This window comes from Euphorbia lathyris, chromosome 1 (genome assembly GCF_963576675.1).
Source record: "Euphorbia lathyris chromosome 1, ddEupLath1.1, whole genome shotgun sequence".
Classification (NCBI taxonomy): domain Eukaryota; kingdom Viridiplantae; phylum Streptophyta; class Magnoliopsida; order Malpighiales; family Euphorbiaceae; genus Euphorbia; species Euphorbia lathyris.
The window spans coordinates 138,973,109-138,999,421 of NC_088910.1; the positions used below are offsets into that span (position 1 = coordinate 138,973,109).

At 34.9% G+C, this 26,313-nt stretch overlaps 1 protein-coding gene across 1 annotated transcript; it reads right to left on the minus strand.

The window, feature by feature from the left end:
* Positions 1-8,447: 8,447 nt before the first annotated feature.
* Positions 8,448-22,690, minus strand: LOC136211114 (GDT1-like protein 1, chloroplastic). Its single transcript, XM_066002656.1, has 12 exons — positions 22,505-22,690; positions 22,237-22,321; positions 20,056-20,313; positions 19,435-19,488; positions 19,100-19,161; positions 18,022-18,090; positions 16,449-16,500; positions 16,294-16,368; positions 15,529-15,658; positions 14,997-15,067; positions 12,256-12,303; positions 8,448-8,740 (listed from the first exon to the last, which is right to left on the minus strand). Exons 1-12 carry the CDS (start codon positions 22,642-22,644, stop codon positions 8,669-8,671), a joined length of 1,116 nt encoding a protein of 371 aa, XP_065858728.1. The 5' UTR covers positions 22,645-22,690; the 3' UTR covers positions 8,448-8,668.
* Positions 22,691-26,313: the final 3,623 nt, after the last annotated feature.

Sequence of the window (26,313 nt, forward strand, 5' to 3'; positions counted from 1 at the left end):
ACCAAATCATAAAAAAATTGAATTTTTTTTTAAGAACCAACTGATATTTAACCGGTGTATAATATTGAATAAAATATCTATGTTAATGATGTCTGAAATTGACATAATTTACCAATATCAATTTAAATAGGCAAAAAGCATTATTAAACCCCTGAACTTTGGTTGTTTTAAGGATTAAGCCCCTGATCATTTATTTTTCCAAATTGAGCGATTGATCATTGATTCTATTATGGATTACGCCATTATTTAACTTTTTCGTCGAGTTTGGACTGCATACATTATTATGACGATTCAGCTTGTTGACATGGACAAACAAAATAAGAATTCCTTGACTAAGAGAGATAAAAATTAAAAACTAAAACAAAATTATAGAAATTAATTTCCAGTATGTTCTTCCAAACTCGATTTTCTCTTTTCCCATTTTGTGATTTTCAACATTAGAATCGCCAAATCGATCTTCTCATCTCCTAAACTCGACGAAAAAGTTAAATAAGGATTAAATCCATAACAAAATCAATAATTATGGGCTCAATATGGAAAAATAATTGATTAAGGGTTTGATTTTTAAAGCGATAAAGTTCAGAAACTTAATTATACTTTTTACCATTTAAATATGAAAAAGTAAAATTACTTTTTTTTTTTGGTAAACAGACGAAGGCAATTAGCCCAGGAACCGAACAAAAAGGAGAAAGAGAGTAAGAGCGAACAACCCGACTCAAAACTGAGCCCCTGCAATTAGGGGTGCAAACGAGCCTTGGTAGTTCGCAAACTATTCGAGTTCGGCTCGGTGAAAGCTCGATCAAAGCTCGACTCGATAGGGTTCGACTCGAGTTCGGGACCGGCTCGAGCACTAACGAGCTGAGTTCGAGCTTCCTCAGGTTCGGCTCGAAAGCTCGCGAGCAGACTCGATTATTTTTAATTACTATATAATTCACAACTCAAATAAGATTAACCCATACAAAAAATGACAAAAAAAAGTTTAGACATTTGAATCTTTAGCGAGACAATTATGTTTTGATAAGGAATAAAATACATTACAAAGTTTAATATATATGTCATTGTTTGAAATTTTTCTTCGAGCTTGTGTTTTCCGATCACAAGTATCATATACTGTTATGGAATCTCGACAATAACATGATTGTTTTTCTTTATAAATATTTTAAACTTATATGAAGTATGTTATAAGGCTTTTCTATTTTTTTATGCTGCTTATTCTATGAATGTATGATGAATTTGGTTAAAGCTCGTTAGAAGCTCAATAAAAGCTCGGCTCGGTCAAAGCTCGGCCAGATTCGGTCAAAACTCGGCTCGGTCAAAGCTCGTCAAAGCTCGATTCGAGAGGGCTCTGCTCGAGATATTAACGAGCCTATAGGGATGGCAACAGGTACTCTACCCGCGGGTACCCGCACTACCCGATCCTAATGGGACTACCCGTACCCTGTATAAAAGGGTATGAGACGGGTATGGGATCAAAACAATTACCCGTTAGGGTAATGGGACGGGTATGGGAAGACCCCCCAGGGTACCCGGTACCCGTTACCCGTCATAACTTTTGTATATATTAAAAAATATTATTGTATTTTAGATGTAAAATGTGAGATTTAAACACCAATTTTTTGTTTTTCGACCATTAAGTGATACCACTAAACTACTTTATTTTTATTGATTAAGGTTCAATTTGTTTAATTTTTAGATGGATGATTTATTAAATTTATACTTGGTTAAATTTATATTTTTTTTTGTTTTATTTATTGATTCTTAACGGGTAAGGGTACCCGCGGGTACCCGTGAATTAAATGGGATGGGTATGGGATGCAAAATCTATACCCGTTAGGGTAATGAGAAGGGTACGGGTAATTAAAAAATAAACGGGTAAGAGTTTAGGATTGGCACTACCCGCGGGTACCCTACCCGTTGCCATCCCTACGAGCCTACCTAGGGTTCGGCTCGGTTGCACCCCTACCTGCAATCAGCTGTAAGGATCTCCTGGAGGCCTGCAGGAGGCACACCAAACTCATGGTGACCCAAAGGAAACATCACTGCGAAATTCACCAACCAGTCAGCTGCTCTATCTCCTTCCCGACAAGTATACAAGAGTAAAATTACTTTTAACTATCAACATTAGTAACTATTTCTACATTTTATCTTAGAAAATATAGAAAATATTCTGTAGATATGTTATAAAAATATATGGATGTTGACAGATTGGGGGAATAGAATATGCCTTGTAATATTCGCTTTCTTACTTTCTCGAGCTGCTGTTGCCACGTCTTTTTTTTTAATTACTTTTTATGGAACTTAGGATCAACTAATCAAATGTTATATATTATTTAATTAGTTTACCACTCTTATATTTTTGGGTAATTAATTTATTAGTCCCTATATTTTGACAAAACACACTGTTTAGTCCCTGTATTTTCAAAAACACATGATAAAGTCCCTAACTTTTTTCTCAATAAACTGTTTAGTCCCTAACGTTTTTCTCGGTGAACTGTTTAGTCCCTGCCGTTAGACTCTCATGAAGATTTTGTTAGTCAATTTGGATTTGCGTTCTTCTTTTCCTTTCCTTTAAACTCTAATGCATCTGAAATCAACTTTGAATGTTATTCTTCTTGATTTTCTTCTTAATCGTTCAAATTCGTATGCATTGGGTCTTTTCTTTTTCTTGTTCTCCATACAAATAGCTTCTTTTAAATTGGATTTTCTCTTTTAAAGTTTGAAGGTAAATTGTAAAGAGTAATTTAATCATTTCTGAAATCATAAACGGTAAAAAAAATCTAACAAACAGACGGAAGGACTAAACAGTTCATTGATAAAAAGGTTAGGGACCTTAACATGTGTTTTTGAAAATACAGGGACTAAACAGTGTGTTTTGTCAAAATATAGGGACTAATAAATTAATTATCCTATATTTTTTTGGTGAGAAGGGAAGAAAAAAAACAAACAAACAAAAACCTAACCCGGGATCAGTCTAAGAAGACTGACCTCAATCCTATCCTCAAGAAGAGAAGGTAACAGAAAAGAAGGAGGAACGGAAAGAGTAGAAACACCTAACATCCCCCCATGCCCAGCAGCTGCCAAGCGATCCGCCACGCGGTTTTGCTCCCTATAATTAGTTCACCACTCTTATTATTATTATTATTAATTTTTTTAAAAGAAAAATAATAAAAAAGATTAATTATTGATGTTAGCATAAGGTTTTAATTAATTTCTATTGGGCATATTTGTAGAAAGGACCCACAAGATCTTCTTCCAACATCACAAAGGCCACCTTTTTTTTCTGAAAAAAAGGCCATTTTTTTTTAAATTGATTCATTCTTTTTAAATTTAACTATTAATTAAATGTCTTCTTAAAAAAAACTATTAAATAAATGTCAAGAATAAGGCTCGTTTTATTTAGGAGGTGTTTGGTTAATGATCTCATGTTTGCCTTTTAATTCTAAAAAGCAGCATTATGTGTTTGGTTAATGATTTCCTGTTTGCCTTTTACACCCGAAAAGCAGCGTTTTACAAAAGCAGATAATCTATGCTTTTTGGAAAAACAGTTTTTTCCAACAGCAAACAGCAAACCGTAACAGCAAACATCAAACAACAACAACAAACAATGGGTAAAACAAACGGACACTTAGCTATTATTTGTTGTTACTGTTTACTGTTGCAGTTTCGAAAAAATTGATTTTTCAAAAAGTAGATATTCATTGATTGTGTGAAAAACTAATTTTCACATATAAAAGATAAATATGAGATCCTTAATTAAACATACAAAACTCTGCATTTTAAAGTGAAAAGGGAAACAAGAGGAGGAAATGGAAAACAAACACCCCTTAAAGGTCGTTTTTTTTTTTCACATTTGCTGTTATTAATAGATAGTAGATATTAAGTGCTGGGTTGTTTCAATTTTACGGAACTGCTTTTTCCCTTTTAATTCTAAACATGAGATAAAAATGTGTTTGGTAAAATTTCAAAACAACAACTTTTAGCAGAAAAATCAACTAGTATCTACTACATATTAGCAACAGTAAACAACTAACAAGAACATGTGAACACTTTCTAAGTCACTTAGTTTATATATTATGGCTTAACCTATTTTTCACTCCACTTCAGTAATGGTTTTTCTTATGACAGTTCAAAAATTCCTATAACATAAACGGAAAAACCACTGGTGTAAAGATTAAGATTAGTTGCAAAAATCAAAAGGGATTAACTGAATCAAAAATTAGTTCGATTATTCTTTAGCTTAATTTTTATAGTTGTTTCTATTTGAACCAGTGGTGAGAAGACCCATACAGAAACATCTAGGAAAATAATCTAAAAAATAACCAAACTGATCTAGTTATGTAATTTTACAAAATAAACCATCACCTACTGAAATTGAGGAAGAGGCCATGAGAAGAGAGAAAGTAATTGTTAAGCAAATGTCTTAGCAGTTTATGATTTGCTTAGCAGAGGAAGCGACTGTTATTTAACAGTTTACGAATTTGTTTCGCAGTGGAAACAACTGCTAAGTAATTGTCTTATCAGTTTACGATTTTGCTTCGCAGTGAAGCAACTGCTAATTACCAAACTGTTCCCCACATCTTAGCCATAGTAATATCAAACTAGCCCTTATCAATAATGAAAATGAGAAATTGAGAAGGAATAATAGTAGCATTTATTTTAACCAAGATTGCTAGATTTTTGCCACAATGTTTCACCACATTTAAATGGAAAAAACCCTAAACTTAGACTAAACTAAATTATCTCTATAGTATATATTAAATTAGTAAGAAAGCATAAAGGAAAAATGTATGATGTTGAAATAATAGCCAATGAAGAAAGTGGGAAAAAAGAAAGGGCAAAGTGAAGTGAGGTTTGTGTCATCTTTCTATGTCTCAAATGATTTGATTCTCAATTTAAAGTTATTCATGGATGGGCTTAAGTGTGCCACGCCTTCCATGTTTTGGCACCTCTTAAAGATTTTTAGATTTTTTTTAGAATGCCAACTTCATAATATCAGTCTTCTTAAAGTTAACACTGTCAATAACGGCGGATACAGGGGTCTGGGAGGCCAGGCCCCTCCGGCCATTAGAAACACCCTGATCAGGGGTGGTTTCGACCCCTGTCTCTAAAAAGATTGGATGGAGTGCTGAATTAGCACCCTCAAAATGGGAATATTATAATTTGATATCCTAGTTTGATTGGAGATTTGATAAACTGCTGACTGATACAAGGGGTTTAGGGCCAGGCCCCTCTTGCTGTTGGAAACACCCTGATCAGGAGTGGTTCTGACCATTGTCTCCAAGAAGATTTGCTGGGGTGCTGAATTAACACCCTCAAAATGGTAAAATAAAAATTTGACAACTTAATTTGATTGAAGATTTGATAAACTACAAGGAGTCAGGCTCCTCCAGCCGTCAGAAACACCCTGATCAGGGGTGGTTCCGACCCCTGTCTTTAAAAAGATTGGCTGGAGTGCTGAATTAACACCATCGAAATGGAAAAATAAAAATTTGATACCTTAATTTGACTGAAGATTTGATAAACTGCTGACAGATACAGGAGGCCTAGAGGGTTAGGCCCATCCGGCCGCCGGAAACATCCTGATTAGGGGTGGTTCTGACCCTTTGTCTCCAATAAAATTTGATGGGGGTGCTGAATTATTACTATAAAAATGCCTTCTATGTTTTGCCACCTCTTCTTCTCCACCCTTTATAAATTTTTAGATTTTTTTTAGAATGCGAACATCATAATATCCGTCTTCTTAGAGTTAACACTGTCAGCCACAACTAGAACGGTGAATAAGCCGAGTTGTTCATGAACAGTTCAATGTTCAGCTTAATAAACAGTCGATTATGCAGTGGCGAATACAGAATTATTTAGTTGGGGGACCGATTTTACACGTGCGTTCGTAATTTTTTTTTGCTAAATCGAACTTGCTCTATTTTTTTTTTGTATATATGCGAGTTATAACTTGAATGGTCAAGAACCAATTTTTAAGTATTGATGTAGAATTTCTCAAAATTAAGCTAGATTTCGTTTAAGAGTCCTAATATGTAAAAAAAAAATGGATTTAGAGAGGACCGAACAAGTAAAAAAATTAATTTTTTTATTTAAGAGGACCTTTTTTTTTTTTGACAAAATTTAAGAGGACCTACCAGGCAAAAACATTAATAATTTGGATTTAAGGAGGGCTAATATGTTAAAAAAAAATTAAAAATTTGGATTTAGAGAGGCCTAACAGGCCCAAAAAAATTAGAAATTTCGATTTAACAGACCCAAAAAATTAGAAATTTGGATTTGGGGAAGCCTAACAGGTAAAAAAAATTAGAAATTTGGATTTAGAGGGACATAACATGCCCAAAAAATTAGAAATTTCGATTTAGAGAGGCCTAACAGACTCAAAAAAAAATTAGAAATTTGGATTTAGGACTACCTAATAAGTCCAAAAATATTGAAATTTTGAATTTTGGACAAGTCTAACACTTAATGGGCCACCTTGGGGGGCTAATTCAACACTCCAATAGTTTTTTTTCAGATAGGGGGGCCGAAACTACCCGGAGTCAAGGTGGTTCCGGTGGCCGGAGGGGCCCGGCCCCCCAGGCCCCTCTATGTCTACGCCACTGATTATGTTCGACTCGATTGATAAAGGCCTAATACATCACCAGTTTCCTGAACTTGACCATAATAGTAGAACGACTCTCTAAATTTTGCAAGTGTCTCACGAGCTCCTTGAACTTAATTATCCCGTATCACCAACTACTTGAACTTGTCCATAAAAGTAGATTAGCTCCCTGAACTTTATAAATGTCTCACCAACTCTCTAAACTTGCTTATTCCGTAACAACTAAATACAAAAATCTATTAAACCTAAATTCTAAAAATACATCTTCATCTATTCACGAGGTAATTTTTTCTCTTTTCCTACCTTTCAACCTATTATAAGAGTTCGTGTTACAGGTTTGGGAGATCGAATGCATGAGGATTGTGAGTTAGTATTATAGTTTAAGTATTTAGTTGTTACCAAATAAGCAAGTCTATAGAGTTGGTGAGACATTTATAAAGTTCAGGGAGCTAATCTACTTTTATGGACAAGTTCAAGGAGTTGGTGATACAGAATAATCAAGTTCAAGGAGCAGGTAATGTATGTAGACCATTTATAAATCAGTTGAGTTTGAGCATGACGAAGTTCGTTAGCAGACTTGATTATAAGTTCATGAACAAGCTCGATAATAATGTTCATGAATAAGCTCGTGAGCAAGCTCAATTATAATGTTCATGAACACGCTCGTGAGAAAGCTTGCTTCGATCATTATGTTAATAATAATATTTATATAAAGGGAAATATAAAACAACGAAATTTTGTATAAAATAAATTTAGTTTTGTAGGTTTCAAAACTATATAGTTTTGTGTTAAAAACATTTCAAATCAATATATTTAATGAACATAATTCACAAGTTGTTCATGAACTAAATTAATGAGCTGCTCGCGAGCAGAATGTTGAGCTCGGGCTCGAGCTCGTCAATTTTCTGACAAATCAAGCCTGAGCAGGCCAAAACTCGATTCGGCTCAATTACAACCCCAACCGCAACCTTTGCATCGACTTCATAATATGAGCCTTCTTAGAGTTAACACTGTCGGTCAAAACCTTTACACCGACTTCATAATATCGGCCTTCTTAGAATGGAATAGTTAACAGTCCATTTCATACTAATATCTAATACACCCCCAGACGCGAATATCCACTGGACTTGAAGCGTGCACAACACATGCTCATATTACCATGTCATGGAACCAATTAAACTAAAAGTTCAAACTGATAGTTAAAGATCAATTTCATATTAATATCTGACAAACACGATCAACCATAACCTTTGCATCGACTTCATAATATCAGCCTTCTTAGAGTTAACATTGTTAGCCACAACCTTTGCATCGACTTCGAAGGCTATATGCATAAAGCTAAGCCTTGAGACCTAAACAATACACTTTTGGAGGGATAGTGCTTAGCATACTTCACATCTATAATTCCTTCATGAAGCGAGTTGTGACAAGCAACAAAATGACTGTTTGTATCCCGGATCATTGCGCTAGCCCCGACACCACAATCTCAGCAAACAAACCGGTATCACAATTGCATTTAAACCATCCCACCGCGAGAGCAATTCAATGATTGATAGAAGGAGCAATTCGAGTATTGAGAATATTAATTGAACCTCGAAAGTTACCCGCTTGAGTACTTAGAAAGCTCTATAATTGATATTTAAGGTGATAAAAAAATATATTTGTGTTTACCCTCATTTATTATTGTGTAACATTAACTCCTTGACCTATAACAATCAATCACATTTGATTCGATTTAAAATATAAATTAGCACGTATGTAAAGAGATCCGTTAAATTGTGTGTAGGATGATTGCTAATTTGGTGGTAAATATTCACTACAATATTCTTTGTACGGAATGATTAAATTTGCAAACTCCATAAACCACATACCCATATTTATAAACTTTTAAACCATGAAAATGTCTTCACAAAACGACCAATCATATATTTTTATTTTTTATACTTTTTCCTAAGAATCATTTAATTCAAAGACTACAAGAATAGTTTTATTTGAATAGTATTTTTACAAAAAATACATATAAGAATATGAATATATGATGAAGAAAATGTGTTCATTTTCTAATCTTTAACTCACAATCTCAATCACTGTAATGGCCGCGAAGACTAGAAAAAGAATGCCTCCTGTGTACGCAATAACCTGTAAAAGACGTTGATAAGTTTTCTTAATATCAAAATGTGTAATAAATGACAGATTAATTCACCGAGATGCTTTAATGTCTATAGGTATTTAGTGTCTATTTATTTCCAATTTTCGGAACTATTTTTGTTTTTTAATTCTAAAGAGGAGATACAAATTGTTCGGTAAAATTTCGAAACAGCTACTTTTAGCAGAAAAATCAACTATCACCTACTACCTATCAGCATGCGAACCAAACGGACCCTTAATTGAAGTTTTTCTTTAGGGATAAGGTACAAAAAATACTCTAATATTGACAACCAAGAGCAATTTTGTTTTACATTAACGTTTAAAATGACGTAATTTTACACCTAATGTAAGCAATAAAGAGCAAATTTACCCATAACATTGACACGTTGGGTCAATTTCGGAAATAAATTATCAAATTGTCTTCTCAGTGATGAAACTTTTTATCTACATTTCACATGTACGTTATTTTATCACTCATTATAGTAACAGATCACAAACATATGAATAGACGTGAAAAAAATAAAAATAAAATTATATTTATTTTGTACGAGTTGGACAAAAAAATTCAAATATTTCATCGAATTTAAAATATAATCTCAAATTCTACTATTAAATTATAAAAAACATGAAATCTTTGTTTAGAACCAATTGATACGCAACTCATGTAGAATACGGAACAAAGTATTTGTATGTTTTATAACGATGTCTAAAATTAACTAAACTTGTCAATATTAAGGGTAAAAAATTGCATCATTTTAGACGTTATGAGTAAAATTGGTCCTAACTGTCAACGTTAGGTGTATATTTGCACATTATCCATTTTTTTTGTGCTTTTATCCTAAAAAATTAAAGCTCTATATGTAAGTTCAATGGAACTTTCTAGTGATTAATATGTGCTCAAGTCTCCTCCCGACCTCCCCTAGATCCGTCCATATTCACTACTCACATATATGGTATTCCAATTTTCAGAAATGTAATGCAAATCTTAAATTTGGGTCCAACTCCAACACCTTAAACAGGGAGGATTGTTTCACACGTATAAATGACTCGTTACCTTTATAGCTAGCCAACATGAAATACTTAACACACCGAGTATTGGCTTACTCCCCTAAGCTTAGATTTCGTCATGTGGCGCAAAATCTCAAATTGTGCCACATGGCGTAGGGAGTTAACAACATCCAGTGTTGCTAATAAAACCTCCGGATATCATCTTAAATTTAGACGTAACTCATTCCAAAAAACACTTTAAAACAGACGATACTTAATAAAAAACACCATAAATCTTAAATTTTTAACAAGAAAGTTATCACCGTTTAACTTTAGTTTCACCAGTGGCCATTTTGTTTGGAAAACATTAAACATATTCACCCAAAATACCACGTGGATGACCGGTCATCAAAATTTTGCCACTAGGAAAATAAAAAATAAGGTATTTGATGATCTGTCATTCACGTGTCATCTCATCTCAGATGAATATTTACTCGTTTCTAAACATAGGAAAATTATTAGGAGTACCCGGTTCTCCATATGAAATGGAGGACCTCTCATACATATTTTGCCATGTATAATAGGACCCACGCATATTATAAAAGGACCCGCTGTTTTAAATATTAGGTGGGATCACAATAAAACGTGTCCAAATGTGAATTAGGGGTCCTCCGTAGAAGACCCGGTACTTATAAGAAATCCTAATCATGAGTGAAACCAAAATTAAACCGCGATGGCTCGTTAAGCATATAAAACTTATGATAATTGAAGGACCATAAGTGTAATTAACCCACTATATTAGATATTGATATTATATTCCAATGGAAAAATCCTATTGGAAATTGTGGTTGTTTGATCTTGTTGGTCCAACTATGGCTCTTTTATATTCTAAAAATGTGAGAATGAAATCTAGTGGCCACATTCAATGAAGCTATGAAAATTTCATGTGTGAGCATAAATATATGAATATATAAAAGATTCCGGCATAAATTACATTAATGGCCACCAAAGTTTTGCTCATTTTCATGGTATGACAACTAAACTTTAAAATGTAACATAAAAATCACTCAACTTTACACTTTCTGACATTAAAGGGCAGCCCGGTCGCACTACGCGTCTCCGCTGAGCGAGGGTCCAGGGAGGGGTTCCACCACAAGGGTGTACTAGGGGCAAGCCTTCCCCTGCCAATTTATTTGGCAAGAGGCCGCTCCTAAGACTCGAACCCGTGACCTTTTGGTCACACGACAACAACATTTACCGTTCCGCCAAGGCTCGCTCTCCTTACACTTTCTGACATTATAACCGCTAAATAACGCCTCAAAATAATCGTTGCTAACCTAAAATAAATAAATTGGATAACATCTTTAACTCTTGAACTTGATTAAAATGATCAACTGACTCTCTGAAATGTACATATTAGCCCCTGAACTCTCTTAAAGTTATCTATTAGCTTCTTGAACTTGTTTAAAGTGTACACATACTTACTCCGCCAGATGGATTTTAAGAGGTTAATAAGTCACTTTATACAAGTTTAAGAGGTGAATTTAATATTCTAAAAGTATAAGAGGACAATTCACTTTTTTGGACAAACACAGTGGGCTAGGGATGTATTAAGCCTAAAAGATTCCGAGAATTGATAGACATTTTAAGCAACTTTAATTCTTCAACTTTTCTTAAAAAAGATCATTTACGTGTTGTTTAGTTAGAAGAGAGAAAATGAATGTCTATTTAGAGAGAAAGCTTCGAAAATTGTGATTTTGAAAAAGAAACCATGTAATGCTAAACAACTTTAATTCTTGGACATTTCCATTTTTAAGTCATCAACCGCATTTTAAGGCATTAATTGAAGTTTAATAGTCATAATATTAAAAAACATATATTTGAATGACTTTTATATTATATTTTGAAATTTAATAGTCAGCGTTAGAAATGAGCAAACTTCAATTGCAATGGATATACTTCATCCAAAGATTGGGTAAATTACACCCATGGCCACCAAACTTTACATATTTTAACATTATAATCAATGAACTTCAATTCTTAACGGAACTGAATTTTACACTTTTTTAATACCGGTGACCACTCAACTTTAACTAACTCTTCAAAATGGTCGTTAACGACCTCAAAATGAAAATATTCAAGAATTAAAGTTGTTCAAAACGACATTTACCATGAAACCATATTTTTTATTTTCCAAAATCACATTTTTTGGAGCGTTATCTCTAAAAATTCACTTTCTCCTAACCAAACACCATATAAATGACCTCAAAACGAAAATTTTCAAGAATTAAAGTTCTTTGAAATATCATTAACTCTTCGAATTTTTTATATTAAAACCGTCAACAGTCGTTCGGAGGCGTTGAATGACCACCGATATTAAAAAGTGTAAAGTTCAGTAGCCACAATATTAAAATGGGTAAAGTACAGTGGCCATGGGCGTAATTTACTCTCCAAATATTCTGTTATTTTTAGAATGAAAATTTTATATATTGATTGAAGATAATGTTGGTTTAAACTACCTTTTCAGATAAGAATGTCCCCAGTAAAGAACCTCCCAACACAGCTATCTGTAGAAATTACATTCCAAATCAGCAAAAGTCAATTCATTTACATGTCAATATGCGAAAAAAAAGATAAATTAGCAGAATTTGGAAGAGAAGAACATTTTCAAGAAACCATAACTTCTCTATCTTTCTTGTAAAAACATGAAATATATATATAGAATTCTTTTTATGAAGGATTAATTACATCTATGGTCCTCCAACTATCAAAAATATAAAATTACCATAAACACTTAATTCTTAATGAGAAACCCCTTATTGTTTGACTTTTGTTTCTTCCGTTGTCCGTTTGATCAGAAATCAATAAACCCATTTACCGGAGATACCACATGGGTCAGTGATGGAGCCAGAAATCTACACTTAGGGAGGCTGATTTTAGCTTGCGGCCAGTGCCGGAGACAACTTTATAGAGTTGGAAGCAATTTTCTGAAGTTAAAGGCAATTTTTTTTTTATTTTTTTTTTAATCTCCAGCACCTTAAAACTTCACCGTTTTGGTGTGTTGGGAGGGAACTAAAGGAATAAAAGTGGAGTAAATTGCACCAATGATACCTGAATTTTACTCTAATTCACACTTTGGTATCTAAATTACATTTTGTCTTACAAATAATGATGACCGGACAATTTAGTATATTTTATCAGTCAATGGCCGGTCAATGCGATTTTAGTAAGTAAATTACACTGATGGTACTTGAACTTTACTCTAATCCACACTTCGGTACCTAGATTTCATTTTGTCCAAAAAATACACATCAAGTAAAAATGACTCAACATTTTTGTACATTTGACCGATCAGTAATCGGTCAACGTGAGTTTGACTATTTTAAATTAAAAATTAAGACTCATCATACACTCAATTAGCATAAAATTACAATATTGTCCTTGTTAATTGATTGTATGGTGAGTTCCAATGTTTAGTTCACGTTACCCGGCCACTAACCGATCAAATGAACTAAATTTTTCAGTCACATTTACTTGTGTTATGTTTTTAGGATAAAATAAAATCTAGGTACCGAATTGTGAATTATGATAAAGTTCAGGTACCATTGATGTAATTAATTCATGAAACTCGCGTTGACCGGTCATTAACCGGTAAAATATACTAAATTGTCCGGTCATCATTACTTCAGGTATATTTTTGGGACAAAATGTAATCTAGGTACCGAAGTGTAAACTAGATAAAGTTCAGATACCATTGGTGTAGTTTATCCAATAAAAGTGCTCAAAATAAAAGCAATAAACATTTTTTTTTGTTTTATAAGTGCAACACTATTTTTTTAAAAATTATAAAAATTTTTATCTTTGCTTTTAGTTATAAATTTCTTATAATTTTTATAGATTAATATTAAATTCAAAAATTAAATTTTTTTGAGTCTCAAAGTAAAAAAATTATTTTGAAAAGAATTTAGTTAATAAGGATTAAAAAGATAAATAGTCCATACAAAGTAATTAATAATGATAATCTAGTGATTTAAAAAATTAAGTTCAAATATTTCAAAAAAAAAAAAAAAAAATTAAGTTCAAATAAATAAGTTTTATAAAAAGGAAAAAAACCCTTTATAAGATTTGAACCATAACGTGTTAAACTGAAGCATACATCTTAAATCAACTCAATCATTTTAAAGTACTGAAATAATGCTACAAATACACCAAAATTAGAGGGTGCTGCCAGAGACTAAAACCACCGTTACTCAACGGTGGAGCCAGCGGCCAGAGTGCCCGCGGGTAGGGCTGTAAATGAACAGAGCCGCTCATGAGCGGCTCGGTGATCGGCTCGATAAAAGCTCGGCTCGACTCGGCTCGATTTGTAAACGAGCCGCTCGTGAACATGATTTACTGGCTCGGTTCGTAAACGAGCCAAGTTTGAGCAGGCCAAAACTCGGCTCGAAAGCTCGCGAGCAAGCTCGATTAGAACATTTATGAATAAATTTTAGTTTTGTAGAAAACTATATAGTTTTGTGTTAGTTCACAAATATCTAACTTAATATTATCTCATTTGCTATTAGATGAGTTCGTTCACAAACATAATAAATGAGTAATACACGAACTATTTGTAAGCATCTTGTTTATTTATTCACGAACTTTGCTTGTGAGCTTGTTTATGTACACAATTAAAGAGTTATTTGCGAGCAAACTCAACAAATATAATTAACAATTTACTCACAAACAATTCATGGTTAGACAATTTTCTTAATGAACCAAGTCCAAAAGAGGATTTTGGGCTCAAAACAAGCTCGAAGCTCGGCTCAAGCTCGTTGAGCAAGCCAAAGCTCGGCTCGGGCTCGGCTCGTTAATTTTATAGCAAGCTCGGCTCGGGCTCGAGCTCGTTAATTTTATAGCGAGCCGAGCTTGAACAGGCCAAAGCTCGGCTCGGCTCGGCTCGATTACAGCCCTACCCGCGGGCCTAGCTTAGATCCGCCCACGTGAGTTTCTTGTTACAAAATGAGTTATGGTGATTCCGTTCCATTTCTGATAATTAGAGGACCAAAAGTGTAGTTAATCCGTATTGTCTTTTTTTAATCTACTATACTACTTATTCCATGTATGTCCGAAGGATTTTGGTTAAAGCTCGGCTCGGTCAAAACTCGCTTCAATCAAAGCTCAGTTCGAGAAATTAATGAGCGAATACCAAACCTACCTAGGCTCGTTAATAGCCCTAATTAGTTAGGATTGTGTTATGCTTTCTAAAGTAAATAGTTACCAAAGTTGCAGCACCATGGCCAGCTAGGGATCCGCCAATGACACCAAGAGGCGAAGAAGCTGCTGCAAGGGCTGCACAAAAGAGGGGTAAACTTAAGATGAGAAATATAACTGTTTGAGTTGATAACTTGATAAATAACAATCAGATTAGAGGAGAGTGAGTTTAGCAGTTAATGTAGTTTTTTTTATGAACATTGACGAAGATATGTTGCACCATGACGAAGCAAAGTGCCAAAAACATGATGAGATCTGCTCTATAGATCCGGCTCGAAATAGAGCTGAATCGAATGGAATCGCACGATTCCAATAGTAAGATTCTGTTATACTTTTGATTCGCCCTATAGATTTGGCTCGAAATAGAGCCGAATTGAATCGAATCGTGAATCGTAAGATTCTGATAACAATGCAACTAATAACTACAAGTAACAATAAACAACAATAATTAAACCAAACTGGTACTAAATTTCAATTCCTATCAACCACTAAAGTAAGTATATAAACTGATAAATATAATCAGTCAGTCTAATACTCACCTATAGTTGAGAAAAATGATTTATCTCCCCATTCAGCAACAAAAACTAAGAGGAAAGTGCTGACAATTGTGCTAGCAGCTGCTAAAATCCCAGCACCATTTCCTGAGAACTCTGAAACTGCTATCTCCGCCTGGCACAGACATCAATATGTGATTGAATTACCGATTTCAAGACCGAAAAATGGTAATACATTCAGGTCCCATTTGTTTGCCGAAAAGTATTGTACAGTAAAATATTTTCCTAATTTTCCGGTGTTTGTTTGCTTAGAAAAATAAGTCAAAGGAAAATTTTAGATTAGTCAACAGAAAAATATAAGGTAAATAATTTATTAGTGTCTACATTTTTACCTAACACACTGTGTAGTCCTTGTATTTTAATAATACACCGTTTAGTCATTTAACTTTTGTTCTATTTACAGTTTAGTCACTTAAATATTGGAATTATTAAAGGGTTTAGAACAAAAGTTAAGGATTAAACATGTATTATTAAAACACGATGATTAAACAGTGTGTTAGGTAAAAATCTAGGGACTAATAAATCATATACCCAAAAATATACGAAGAAAGTGAGGAAAATGTTTAACCCTACTCCATTTCTTCTCATCCTTTTGAAAATAGCAGCTACTCGCCACTACTTTCCGTTTTTCGGTATTATAACCGAACACCAGAAAATAATTTATTTTCCAACAATTTTATTTTTCTTATCCAATATTTTCCGGCAAACAAATGCCACCTCAGTAATTAAGATTGTGAAAATGGAATTTACCTCCTTTTGTTCATCCTCTGCTTTTAGACCATCACTTGAGCTAGCATCAATCAGTGTTGAAACCCCAAAATATATCTGAATTTAAATAGAAATTATATAATTCCGCAACTGATTTCTATGCTTTTTGTATAGAGAAAACATGACTGAAAATTTACCAGAAGGCAAACTGCAGCAATATCATCAACAGGCAAATCAGTCTCACCCAATCTGCAAACAGGATTGATTGAAAGAATTTTCAAGTATAGATTAAATGAGACAGTCCAAGCTAAGCTTACGAAGATCAGAAAATGGGTAATCACACCCATGGACCCTCAACTTTGGCAGGCCTTTCTTTGTGGTCCATAAACTTCAAAACCGAACATAAAAGCCCTGAACTTTGTCCGTTACTAACATAAAAACCTCTTAACCTTTGACTACTTTTAATAGTAGGTAACCCTCAATTGTAGAGCTGAGGAAAATAATAGTGTAAGAAACTTTAGTTACTGAACTTTTTGGTTTTGAGGTCATTTAGGTGTTGTTTGGTTAGGAAAGAGAAAATTGTTGTTTACATAGCAAATTCCCGAAAATGATGATTTGGAAAATTGAAAACAAGGTTCCATGGGAAATGTGTTTTAATTCTTGGACTTTTCGATTTTGAGGTCGTCAATGGCATAGTTGTTAAAGGTGCGCCTTAGGCAAGGCTGAAGGTAATGAGCCTTGGCGAGACGCAGTTAAAAAGGCTCTCTCGCCTTGTGCGCATCGCCTAGGCTTTGGAGCCTGAGTCAAGGTGCGCCTCAGTAACATATACTGTTTTCACTAGGGTGTTTTTTTGTTTTTTTTACTGTTTTGCATAAAACAAATGGTTGATTAATCTCAACCACTAATCTAATTCAAATAAGAATATCAAGAGACGTAAATATAGAAAGACCAGAGAGAGATTAAGAGCAGAGTCACGTAAAGAATAGTCTATGCGACACACAGAAACAGAAGAAACTACGACACACAGAAGAACCAACATAGAAGGTGCAACCCGGAATTATAGCATCAGTTAGGTACTTAGGTTAAGAGTATATATTAATGTTTTTATGAGAACTTAACTTGGTGTCTTTGACATTTAGTATTATGTTTTTAGGCTTAGTACCTTCGCATCCCCCTCAACTTGTCCTTTTTTTCATTTTGCCCCCTTAACTTAGGGACAACCTATTAGCCACCTTAACTCAATTGCAGAAGGTGTCTTGGAAGGTATACTCAATGCCATATAGGCACATAAGGGACACAAAGTGTTACATTTGTTGAGTTAAGGGGGCTAATAGGTTGTCCCCTAAGTTGAGGAGGCAAAGTGAAAAAAAAAAGACAAGTTGAGGGGGTTGCGAAGGTACTAAGCCATGTTTTTATGTGGTTTTATCTTGTTTGTCGGGTCATAAGTGTTCTTTTTTTTGGGTTATGCTTTAACTAGTAATAGAGTATTAGTGATATTGATATCAAATATTGATATGCTTTAACCAGTAATAGAGTAATATTTTTACTTTATTTTCTGCGCCTCGTGTTCCTCGGCGCGCGCCTTGAGGCTAGGCTCCGGGACCCCTTAGCGCCTTAGTGCACTGTTAACAACTATGGTCAACGATCATTTTGAGGTCGTTTACTTTTATAAAAGACTTTTATGTTAGTAAACGGCAAAGTTCATAGGCCATAAATAAAGTAAGACCAAAGTTGAAAAGCCATGAGTGTGATCTACCTATCAGAAAATACCTGAATGGAAGGATTTCATCAACATAGTGAAAAGTTCTTCCAAGAACAACAGATACAATGGTCATTGCCCTGCAAAAACATATGAATATATCTCTAAGAATCCATACCTTCACAAGCATACTCAGCCATGCTTCATAACAAAGACCTAAATTTCATGAATGCTACATGAGAATGTTTTAATTTTGGCCTAATACATCCTTATCCCCTGTACTTGTACAGAAAAGTCAACTAGGCTCTATACTTTGTAAATGTCCTATTTACCCCCCTAAGTCCACGTGGCAGAGTAAGGTAAGGGGAGACTGTGGACAAGTTTAAGTTTGTATCACTTTAAGCAAGTTCAAGAGGGCAGTAAAACACTATAATCAAGTTCAGGGAGCCAATAGGCAGGGCGGCTCCACGGGGAGCCGATCTAGGCACCCGCCTAGGGCCGCCCATCCTTTTTTTTTTTGATAAAATTCAAATTTTATTTCAATTAATACAATAATTATTGAAATCTCAATTGTTAATATTTATACCAAAAAATAATGATTATTTTGAGTCTGAATTTAATAGTAATCATGTATAGAAAACAAGAATACAACCTTCTAAAATGGAATGGAAAGTCGACAACAATGACGTTAGTCATATGGTTATTGTGGGAAAGCGGATTTAGCCTCTACACACAAAACAGTACAGTGTTAAGCCTAAATTTAACAGGCGTGCAATTTGAAATGTCATTAACTAAAGAAAACCCCATTAACGGAAGATGACTTTTTTTATTAATTAACAAAAGATGTGCAATTTCAAGCCTTATCGAGTGGTTAGAACCCTAGAGGTTGGAGGGTAGGCAAAACATGAAAGTGCACATGAAAAAGAACTCATTTTTCATTAATGAGGCTTGAATTTGCACTTTCTGGTAAACGTTCGACTTAAGATTGCATTATTTTAATGCAAAGTTCCCAAAACCACATATTTCTTTTCATGAAAATCAGCCACTGATTCAAATCACTTTTTCTTTACAACTATTAACTTTTTTATTATCATAAACTTAAGAATGCAAAGGACATCTAAATCACCATTCTTGAGCAGGAAAACATACGCAAGTGCACCAAAAGTCCCAATGAAAACAATGGCAGCAGAATTCCTAGCTGCTAAAAGAGCCTGCATAAGATAGAAAAGAATCCAGAAAAAATTGAGGCTTTGTAAAAAAATCCATCTTCATTCTTCAGCAAGGTAATAACTAGCTATGTTGCGCAGAAACTCTTCTCCATTAGCGTTTCCACGAGTCATGTCTGTTTCCGTTCAACATAGATAACTAGACGAATTTCAATACATAGAGTAACAAAAACACGGAAAACTGTGAACAATGGGATAGGCTAACATTGCATCTGAATAAGCTCACAAAGAATTGTGTTTCACTATGTTAATTCTTACTGCTATGAAAAAGGTCTTGTCTCCAAGTTCTGAGAAAAAAATCAGCAAGAATGCCTGGCACCAAAAGAGAGAAAATGTGGATTAAGAACTCGGGCACCTTAGGCGTGCATTTCTGTTTCGAACTATATGATTTAAAGTAATATGAACTGCCAATTCCATGTATAATCATGTTAGGTAAAAGAGTGGAAAATCATACCGAAGATCACTTATGTTTCGACAGTATCTGAATACAGTCACAAAAGTTCATTTTGTGTCAATAAAATAACTCATCTTTGCATTTTATACCAATAAAATCACTTCGAACATTCTTAGGCCAAATTCTTGCTAGAGATCCTGACTAGGACGCTTAACTCGGCTGCGCGGGGAGATTGTGGGGCGAGGTTAGTTTGAATTGATTTCGTAGTCCGAGCCTCCGGTGAAAATTTGGGCTAAAAATATCCATCCAGAGTGACTTTATTGGTATAAAATGCAAAGGTGAGTTATTTTATAGACACAAAATGCACTTTTCTAACTGTACTGAAACATTGTCCTAAACGTAAGTGATTGTCGGTGTGATTTACCCGGTAAAAGAGTAAGCAGTTATGGTTGCAGTCATATAAGGTATAGGGAGATTCTCCTAACTGAAGCAAAACCTGTACTAATATCACCAAGGTCCCCTAGATATGGATTCAACTGCAATCCAAGGTCTGTTCCGGCAAACGCTTGTTGAGAGCCTTGAAACGTAAGATACCCGAAAAGGAGCGCAAACTTCAGCAGACCACCATATGATTCAGCAGAAGTCGCCACTTGATTCCTCATAGAGCTATTCTTTGTGGACACACAAATATCATCCTTAACCGGCATTGATTGTTTGATTGCCAAGCTCTTCTGGAAATCATTCTGTAAAGATGAAAAACATAATCAATGCACTACCCGTGAAGTCCGACACATGAAAAGGCAGGGATTTATCATCAGAAAATTACTTGACGTAACATATCAAGCCCCGCTGAACTTGGGTCAAAAAATTGATTGCTCCCTGAAATTTGGAGACGTCTTATTAGCCCTCTAAACTTGCTTAAAGTGTTCTATTGACACATTGAACTTAATTAAAGTGATACATTGGCCCCTTGAACTTACTTAACATGACCTATTGCCCCCTAAACTTGTTTAAAGTGAATGACGCTTCAAATTGGTCAAATCTCCTCTTACTCCGCCATCATGCCATGTAGCACTTAGGGGTTAATTATGCCAATTTAAGCAAGTTCAGGGGGCTAATGGGTTAATTATTCCATTTTAAGCAAGTTCAAGGGGCTAATGAGACATCCGTACAGTTCAGATGGCCAATCGGTTTTTTGGAGCAAGTTCAAAGGGCACTAAACCTAATGTATTAAGCCTCAGAAAATTGTTTGGCATATATGAATAGAAATGCAGAGTTAAGCCTCCAATATTAGCATCTAAAACTGACATATTTACCATTTAAAGAACAGAAAGAGCTGGAAAATCACTGAAATAAGCTTCTGAAGTTTTAAAAAACTCAGTAGCTGAAATTGAATCTTTAGAGGAACATAATTTAGCTTCTCTTGACAACAAAGGTAGCTAGTGTTAGCAATCGGGCGATTATTGATTATAACAAGCTCGATATGCGGAACAAGAAATTAACATACAGTCACAAGAACAAGAAATTTACTTGGTTTGACTATTTTTGCCTATATTTATGGGCAAGGAAGAACACATAATTCATTAATAATCGACAAATTAGAACAACAGTAAGCAAATTTCGTCCTTTACTCAAGTCCCTAACTCTAATCCTATGAGATCTGGTTACACCCAAAACTCACATGTAATGGATATCTTAAGGCCGCAAGCTTCAAAACTATCCACACAAATAAATAATCAAATAACTCTTGCTTATATACTCCTTTCTACTATTACTAAGTTTTCAATTTCTATCCTAATTTGGAAACTAAACTACTATTAGGATAACTAAACTACATAGGCAATTTTTCATCAAAAGATATTTTCTAGGCTTAATACCTCCACCGTCCCCTGAGCTTGTCCCATTTTGTCACTTAACCCCCTCTACTTAGTAGCCAACCTATCAGCTCCTCAACTCAAAAATTGCCGCTCCTTTTGTGCCTAGACGACATTGAGTACACCTCCAAGACAACTTCTACATCCTGATGTGAAGCATTCGTTCATTGCTTTGAAATAGACATAAAAACCTATGGGGCAAGAAGTGTTACATTTGGCCCCTTTTGTACCTAGAGGACATTGAGTACACCTCCCAATACAACTTCTACATCCTGATGTAAACCCTTCGTTCATTGCTTTGCAACAGACATAAAAACCTAGAGGGCACAAAGTGTTACATTTGGTGAATTAAGAGAGCTAATAGAATACATAAGATGTGTTGAGGGGCTAATCAACGCCATGTAGGCACATAAAGGGACACAAAGTGTTACATTTGTTGAGTTGAGGAGGCTTATACCACTAAGTAGAGGGGTAAGTGACAAAATGGACAAGTTCAGGAGGCGGCTGAGGTATTAAGCCTATTTTGTAGTGTATAATACTCCTTGAAGACTGTCACGTATTAATATGAATTGATACTTTAAGTATTAGGTTGAACTTTTAATTCAAACGGTTTCACGACAACTTAACCTGTTGTTTAGGCTTCAAGGCCCGGCAGACGTGTCAGATATTAATATAAAATGAGCCTAAGTATCAGCTTAACCTTTCGTTCAAAGCGTTACATGACAAATACCATTATTTTGACGTTAACTAAACAGAAAAAGAAAGAACAGAGAGGGATATAAGAAACATTACAAAGTTATCCACATTCTTGAACACCATTGGCATAACATGACTGATTGCCTCATCAATTTGATTCTTACAGCATTGTCTTGAATATCTGTATTTAATTAAAACAAACTCAAAGTTATAAAAAACATCATCTTCTTCCTTTCTTACTAAATTGAGCAATGTGAACACAGTTACGAACAGCATTTACTAAGATATTCAAATTACCAAAAACTTGCTGGAAACTACTAATTAGAAACAAACAAATAGGGGAATTTAGAAAAAGAAGAATTACCTGGAGAAAAGAAGACATGGATAGCGAAAAGAACGATTGGAGGTTTTCCTTTTCTTAGAAAGAGAATTGAAAGAAAGTTTAGGAAATGGAGGAAGTGAATTTGCTCTCAAACCTGGCTCCGAGAGAGTAAAGTTGTGCATTTCTCTGTCTCAACTGTTCCTCTCTGCAGAGTCGGATGATAAAGATAAGCTATTTGTCATCTCATCTCTGTTATATGGCTGCGAAAATCACTTCTCTTTTTTGCTTTTGGGCCCAAAAAGTTTTAGCAGGGTAAATTACATCTTGATCATTGAATTTTACTCATTTTAACATTGTAGCCACTGAACTTCAATTCTTAATGGTATGACCATTGCACTTTACACATCTCAACACTTCAGAGCGAATGTTGACGGCCTCAAAATAAAAATTGGAAGAGTTAATGATATTCTAAATAACTTTAATTCTTGAAAATTTTCTTTTTGAGGTCATTTATGTGTTGTTTTGTTAGGAGTGAAAGTGAATTTTTAGAGAGAAGGCTCTAAAAAATATGATTTTGGAAAATAAAAAATATGATTTCATGGTAAACGTCGTTATGAACAACTTTAATTCTTGAATATTTTCATTTTGAGATCGTTGGCGGTCATTTTGAGCAGTTAATTAAAGTTGAGTGGTCATCGGTATTAAAAAGTGTAAAGTTCAGCGGCCATACCGTTAATAATTGAAGTTCAGTGGTAAAATGTTAAAATGGGTTCGGTAGTCATGGATGTAATTTACTCGCTAAACCAGGTTTTATCAATGTTTCATAACCGGAACCGAAATCAAACTGGGTTTATAGTTATATCATTAATTTAATCAAATAACTTGAATTATTATAAAGGGTCAGAGCTCTTTTCGTCCGTTATGATATCCAAAATTTTGTTATTTATAAGGAAATTCTATTAATGAGCCATTAAAGAGCAAACATTTAACAAAACAAAAGGAATAAAACTTGGTATTTTTTCAGTCATCATGAGACAACTATGAGAATGAGCCTGTGCAAAATCATGAGCCAACCCTTTACCTTGTCGCCGAACGAAGCTCTTGAGAATGTGGCTTGTTGTAGTAGGATCTCGTGGCAACTACGAATAATGCTTTTGAACTTGGATAGATCATCACTTGCCCTGTGTTATTATTTAATAACATTTGTCCCTAATATATTACCACATGTGACATTTGATTCATTTTAGATGATTTGTTAAATTTTTCTCTGGCACAATTTTTAACACATGATATGTACACGTGCCGATTATTTTTTTGGTTTAATATATCATTTGCTTCTTGAATTTGTCTAAGAAATTTGATTGGTCCCCTGAACTTTCAAAGTATTCTGGTAACCCCCTCAACTTGCATAAAATGTAATCAATTGATCACTCGGTTGCAAAAAAAAGTAAAGTAAATAGGGAAAATGTATTGCACATCATAAGATGGAAAATTAAGGAAGAGAAAGCCTTGTGCAAAATTGCTTTTCTTACCATTAATGGCTCAATGGAGCACTAAATAAATACAGATACAAAAGGAATATGCTTTTAGCATGAAAATGATAAAATTACAGGTGTACTAAAAAACAAAAGGACTAACAAACTTTTGGTATTTACAACAGAACAAGGAATGATGATCGTTGGATGAAATCACCCATGGTCCTTCACTGAAGCTTGCTGGCTGTTAGGATTATAGTGTGAGCTGGTGACATGTAGGGTCCTGATTGTGGCTGAATTTACATTGTTAACACCCCCATCAAACCTGGCATGTATATGTTGGACAGGCCAAGTTTGGATTTAAAAGAAAGCAACTGCGGAAGGCATTGAGCTTTAGTGAACAAGTCAGCAATCTGGTAGCAAGATCGAACAGGAAGTAGATGAATGATGTTGGTTTGTAATTTTTCCCTTATGATGTGGCAATCGATATCAATATGTTTTGTGCGCTCATGAAACACGGGGTTATGAGCAATATGCATTGCGGTAAGGTTATCACAGTAAAGCAGGGCAGGGCTGGCATTAGTAACATGAAAATCTCGCAATAAATACAAAATCCACTGCACCTCGCAAGTTGTGGTAGCCATGGCCCGATATTCAGCTTCAGAGGAGCTCTTTGAGAATGTTGATTGCTTTTTTGATCGCCAGGAGACCAATGCCTTTCCCAAAAAAATGCAATACCCAGTTATGGATTTCCTTGTTTCTGTGCAGGTGGCCCAGTCTGCATCAGTGAACGCCTTCAATTCTGCAGTGTTATGAGCAGGGAAGAAAATCCCTTGTCCTGGTGATCCCTTGAGATATCTCAATACCCTATGAGCCTTTTGTAGGTCATCTGAAGTAGGATTGTTTAAGCACTGAGACAGCTGACCAACAATGTAACTTATATCAGGCCTGGAATGAGTTAGGTACAACAATTTGCCAATTAATTGTCGGTACCCATGGATATCTTGCAATTGTTCAGGAGAACTGGATGGCTTGAAAGATGGTGTGGCTGGTGTGTTTACAACTTTGGTATTTAAGAATCCGTGTTCTTGCAATAGCTCTAAGCAGTATTTTCTTTGGCAAAAGTGGATACCAGTAGAATTTCTAGCTATTTCAAAGCCAAGAAAATATTGAAGGGGTCCCAAATCTTTGATCTTAAACAGGTTGTGTAAGTAATGTTTGACAGAATTAACTTCAATTTGGCAGTTGCTGGCTACCAATAAGTCATCTACATACACAAGAACTGCAAGGAATTTGGTACCTGATGTTTTAATGTAAAGCGAAGGGTCTGAAATTGTTTGATGGAATCCAAATTGTTTAAGAGCCTTGCTAAGCTTGAGATTCCACTGTCTTCCAGCTTGCCTCAATCCATACAATGCTTTATTCAATTTGCAGACTTTTGAATGGCTATCAGTAGGGCTGTTTGCTCCTTGAGGAATGGACATGTATACTTCTTCTTTTATCTCCCCGTGAAGGTAAGCGTTATTTATGTCCATTTATTCAAGAACCCAACCATTCATACTTGCTAAAGCCAAGAAGAGCCTGATGGTTGTTATTTTTGCCATAGGGGCAAATGTTTCTGTGAAGTCCAACCCAAGTTGTTGAGTGAATCCCTTTGCAACCAACCTGGCCTTGTATCTCTCCACTGTCCCGTCAGCTCTATATTTTGTCCTAAAGACCCATTTGCATCCAATGGGATGTTTTCCTACAGGAAGAATTGTGATCACCCATGTTTCATTTGATTTCAAGGCTTCAAGTTCAGCTTGAATGGCCTCTCTCCAGTGCTGACTTTTGATTGCCTCTTCATAGCTTGTTGGATCTCTTTGGTAGCTGATGTTAATCGAAAAGCTCGTTTGACAAGAGACAAATTTTCGTAAGATAACACTTTGTCGAGTGTATGAGGAGATTTTGGTGGTGGAAGGGTGGCAACAATGACTGAACCTGCAAGAGAGTGGTGGTAGTCTTGTAGATATCTGGGAATCTATTTATCTCTCGTTGATCTTCTGAGGTTGTTGCTAGGTTCAGTTTCTGATAAGTTATGTTCTCCACTTCCTTCATTTTGTGTTGAAGACTCAGTACCAAGATCTGTGTCATGTGAATCAGCTGGCTCGTGATCAACAATATTATTGTCAATGGGTGAATCATGTCCTTCATTTGCATCCTCATTAATTTCAGAACCTGCATTCTCAACCAAAGTGTCAGTAAAATTATTTTGATTTTCATTGTCAATGAAGGGTTGATTTACTTTGGTGGAGCTTGGATTGAGAGGTTTTCGATCATAGGGAAAGTGGGTTTCATAAAAATGAACATTTCTGGATAGGGATATTTTATGAGTGG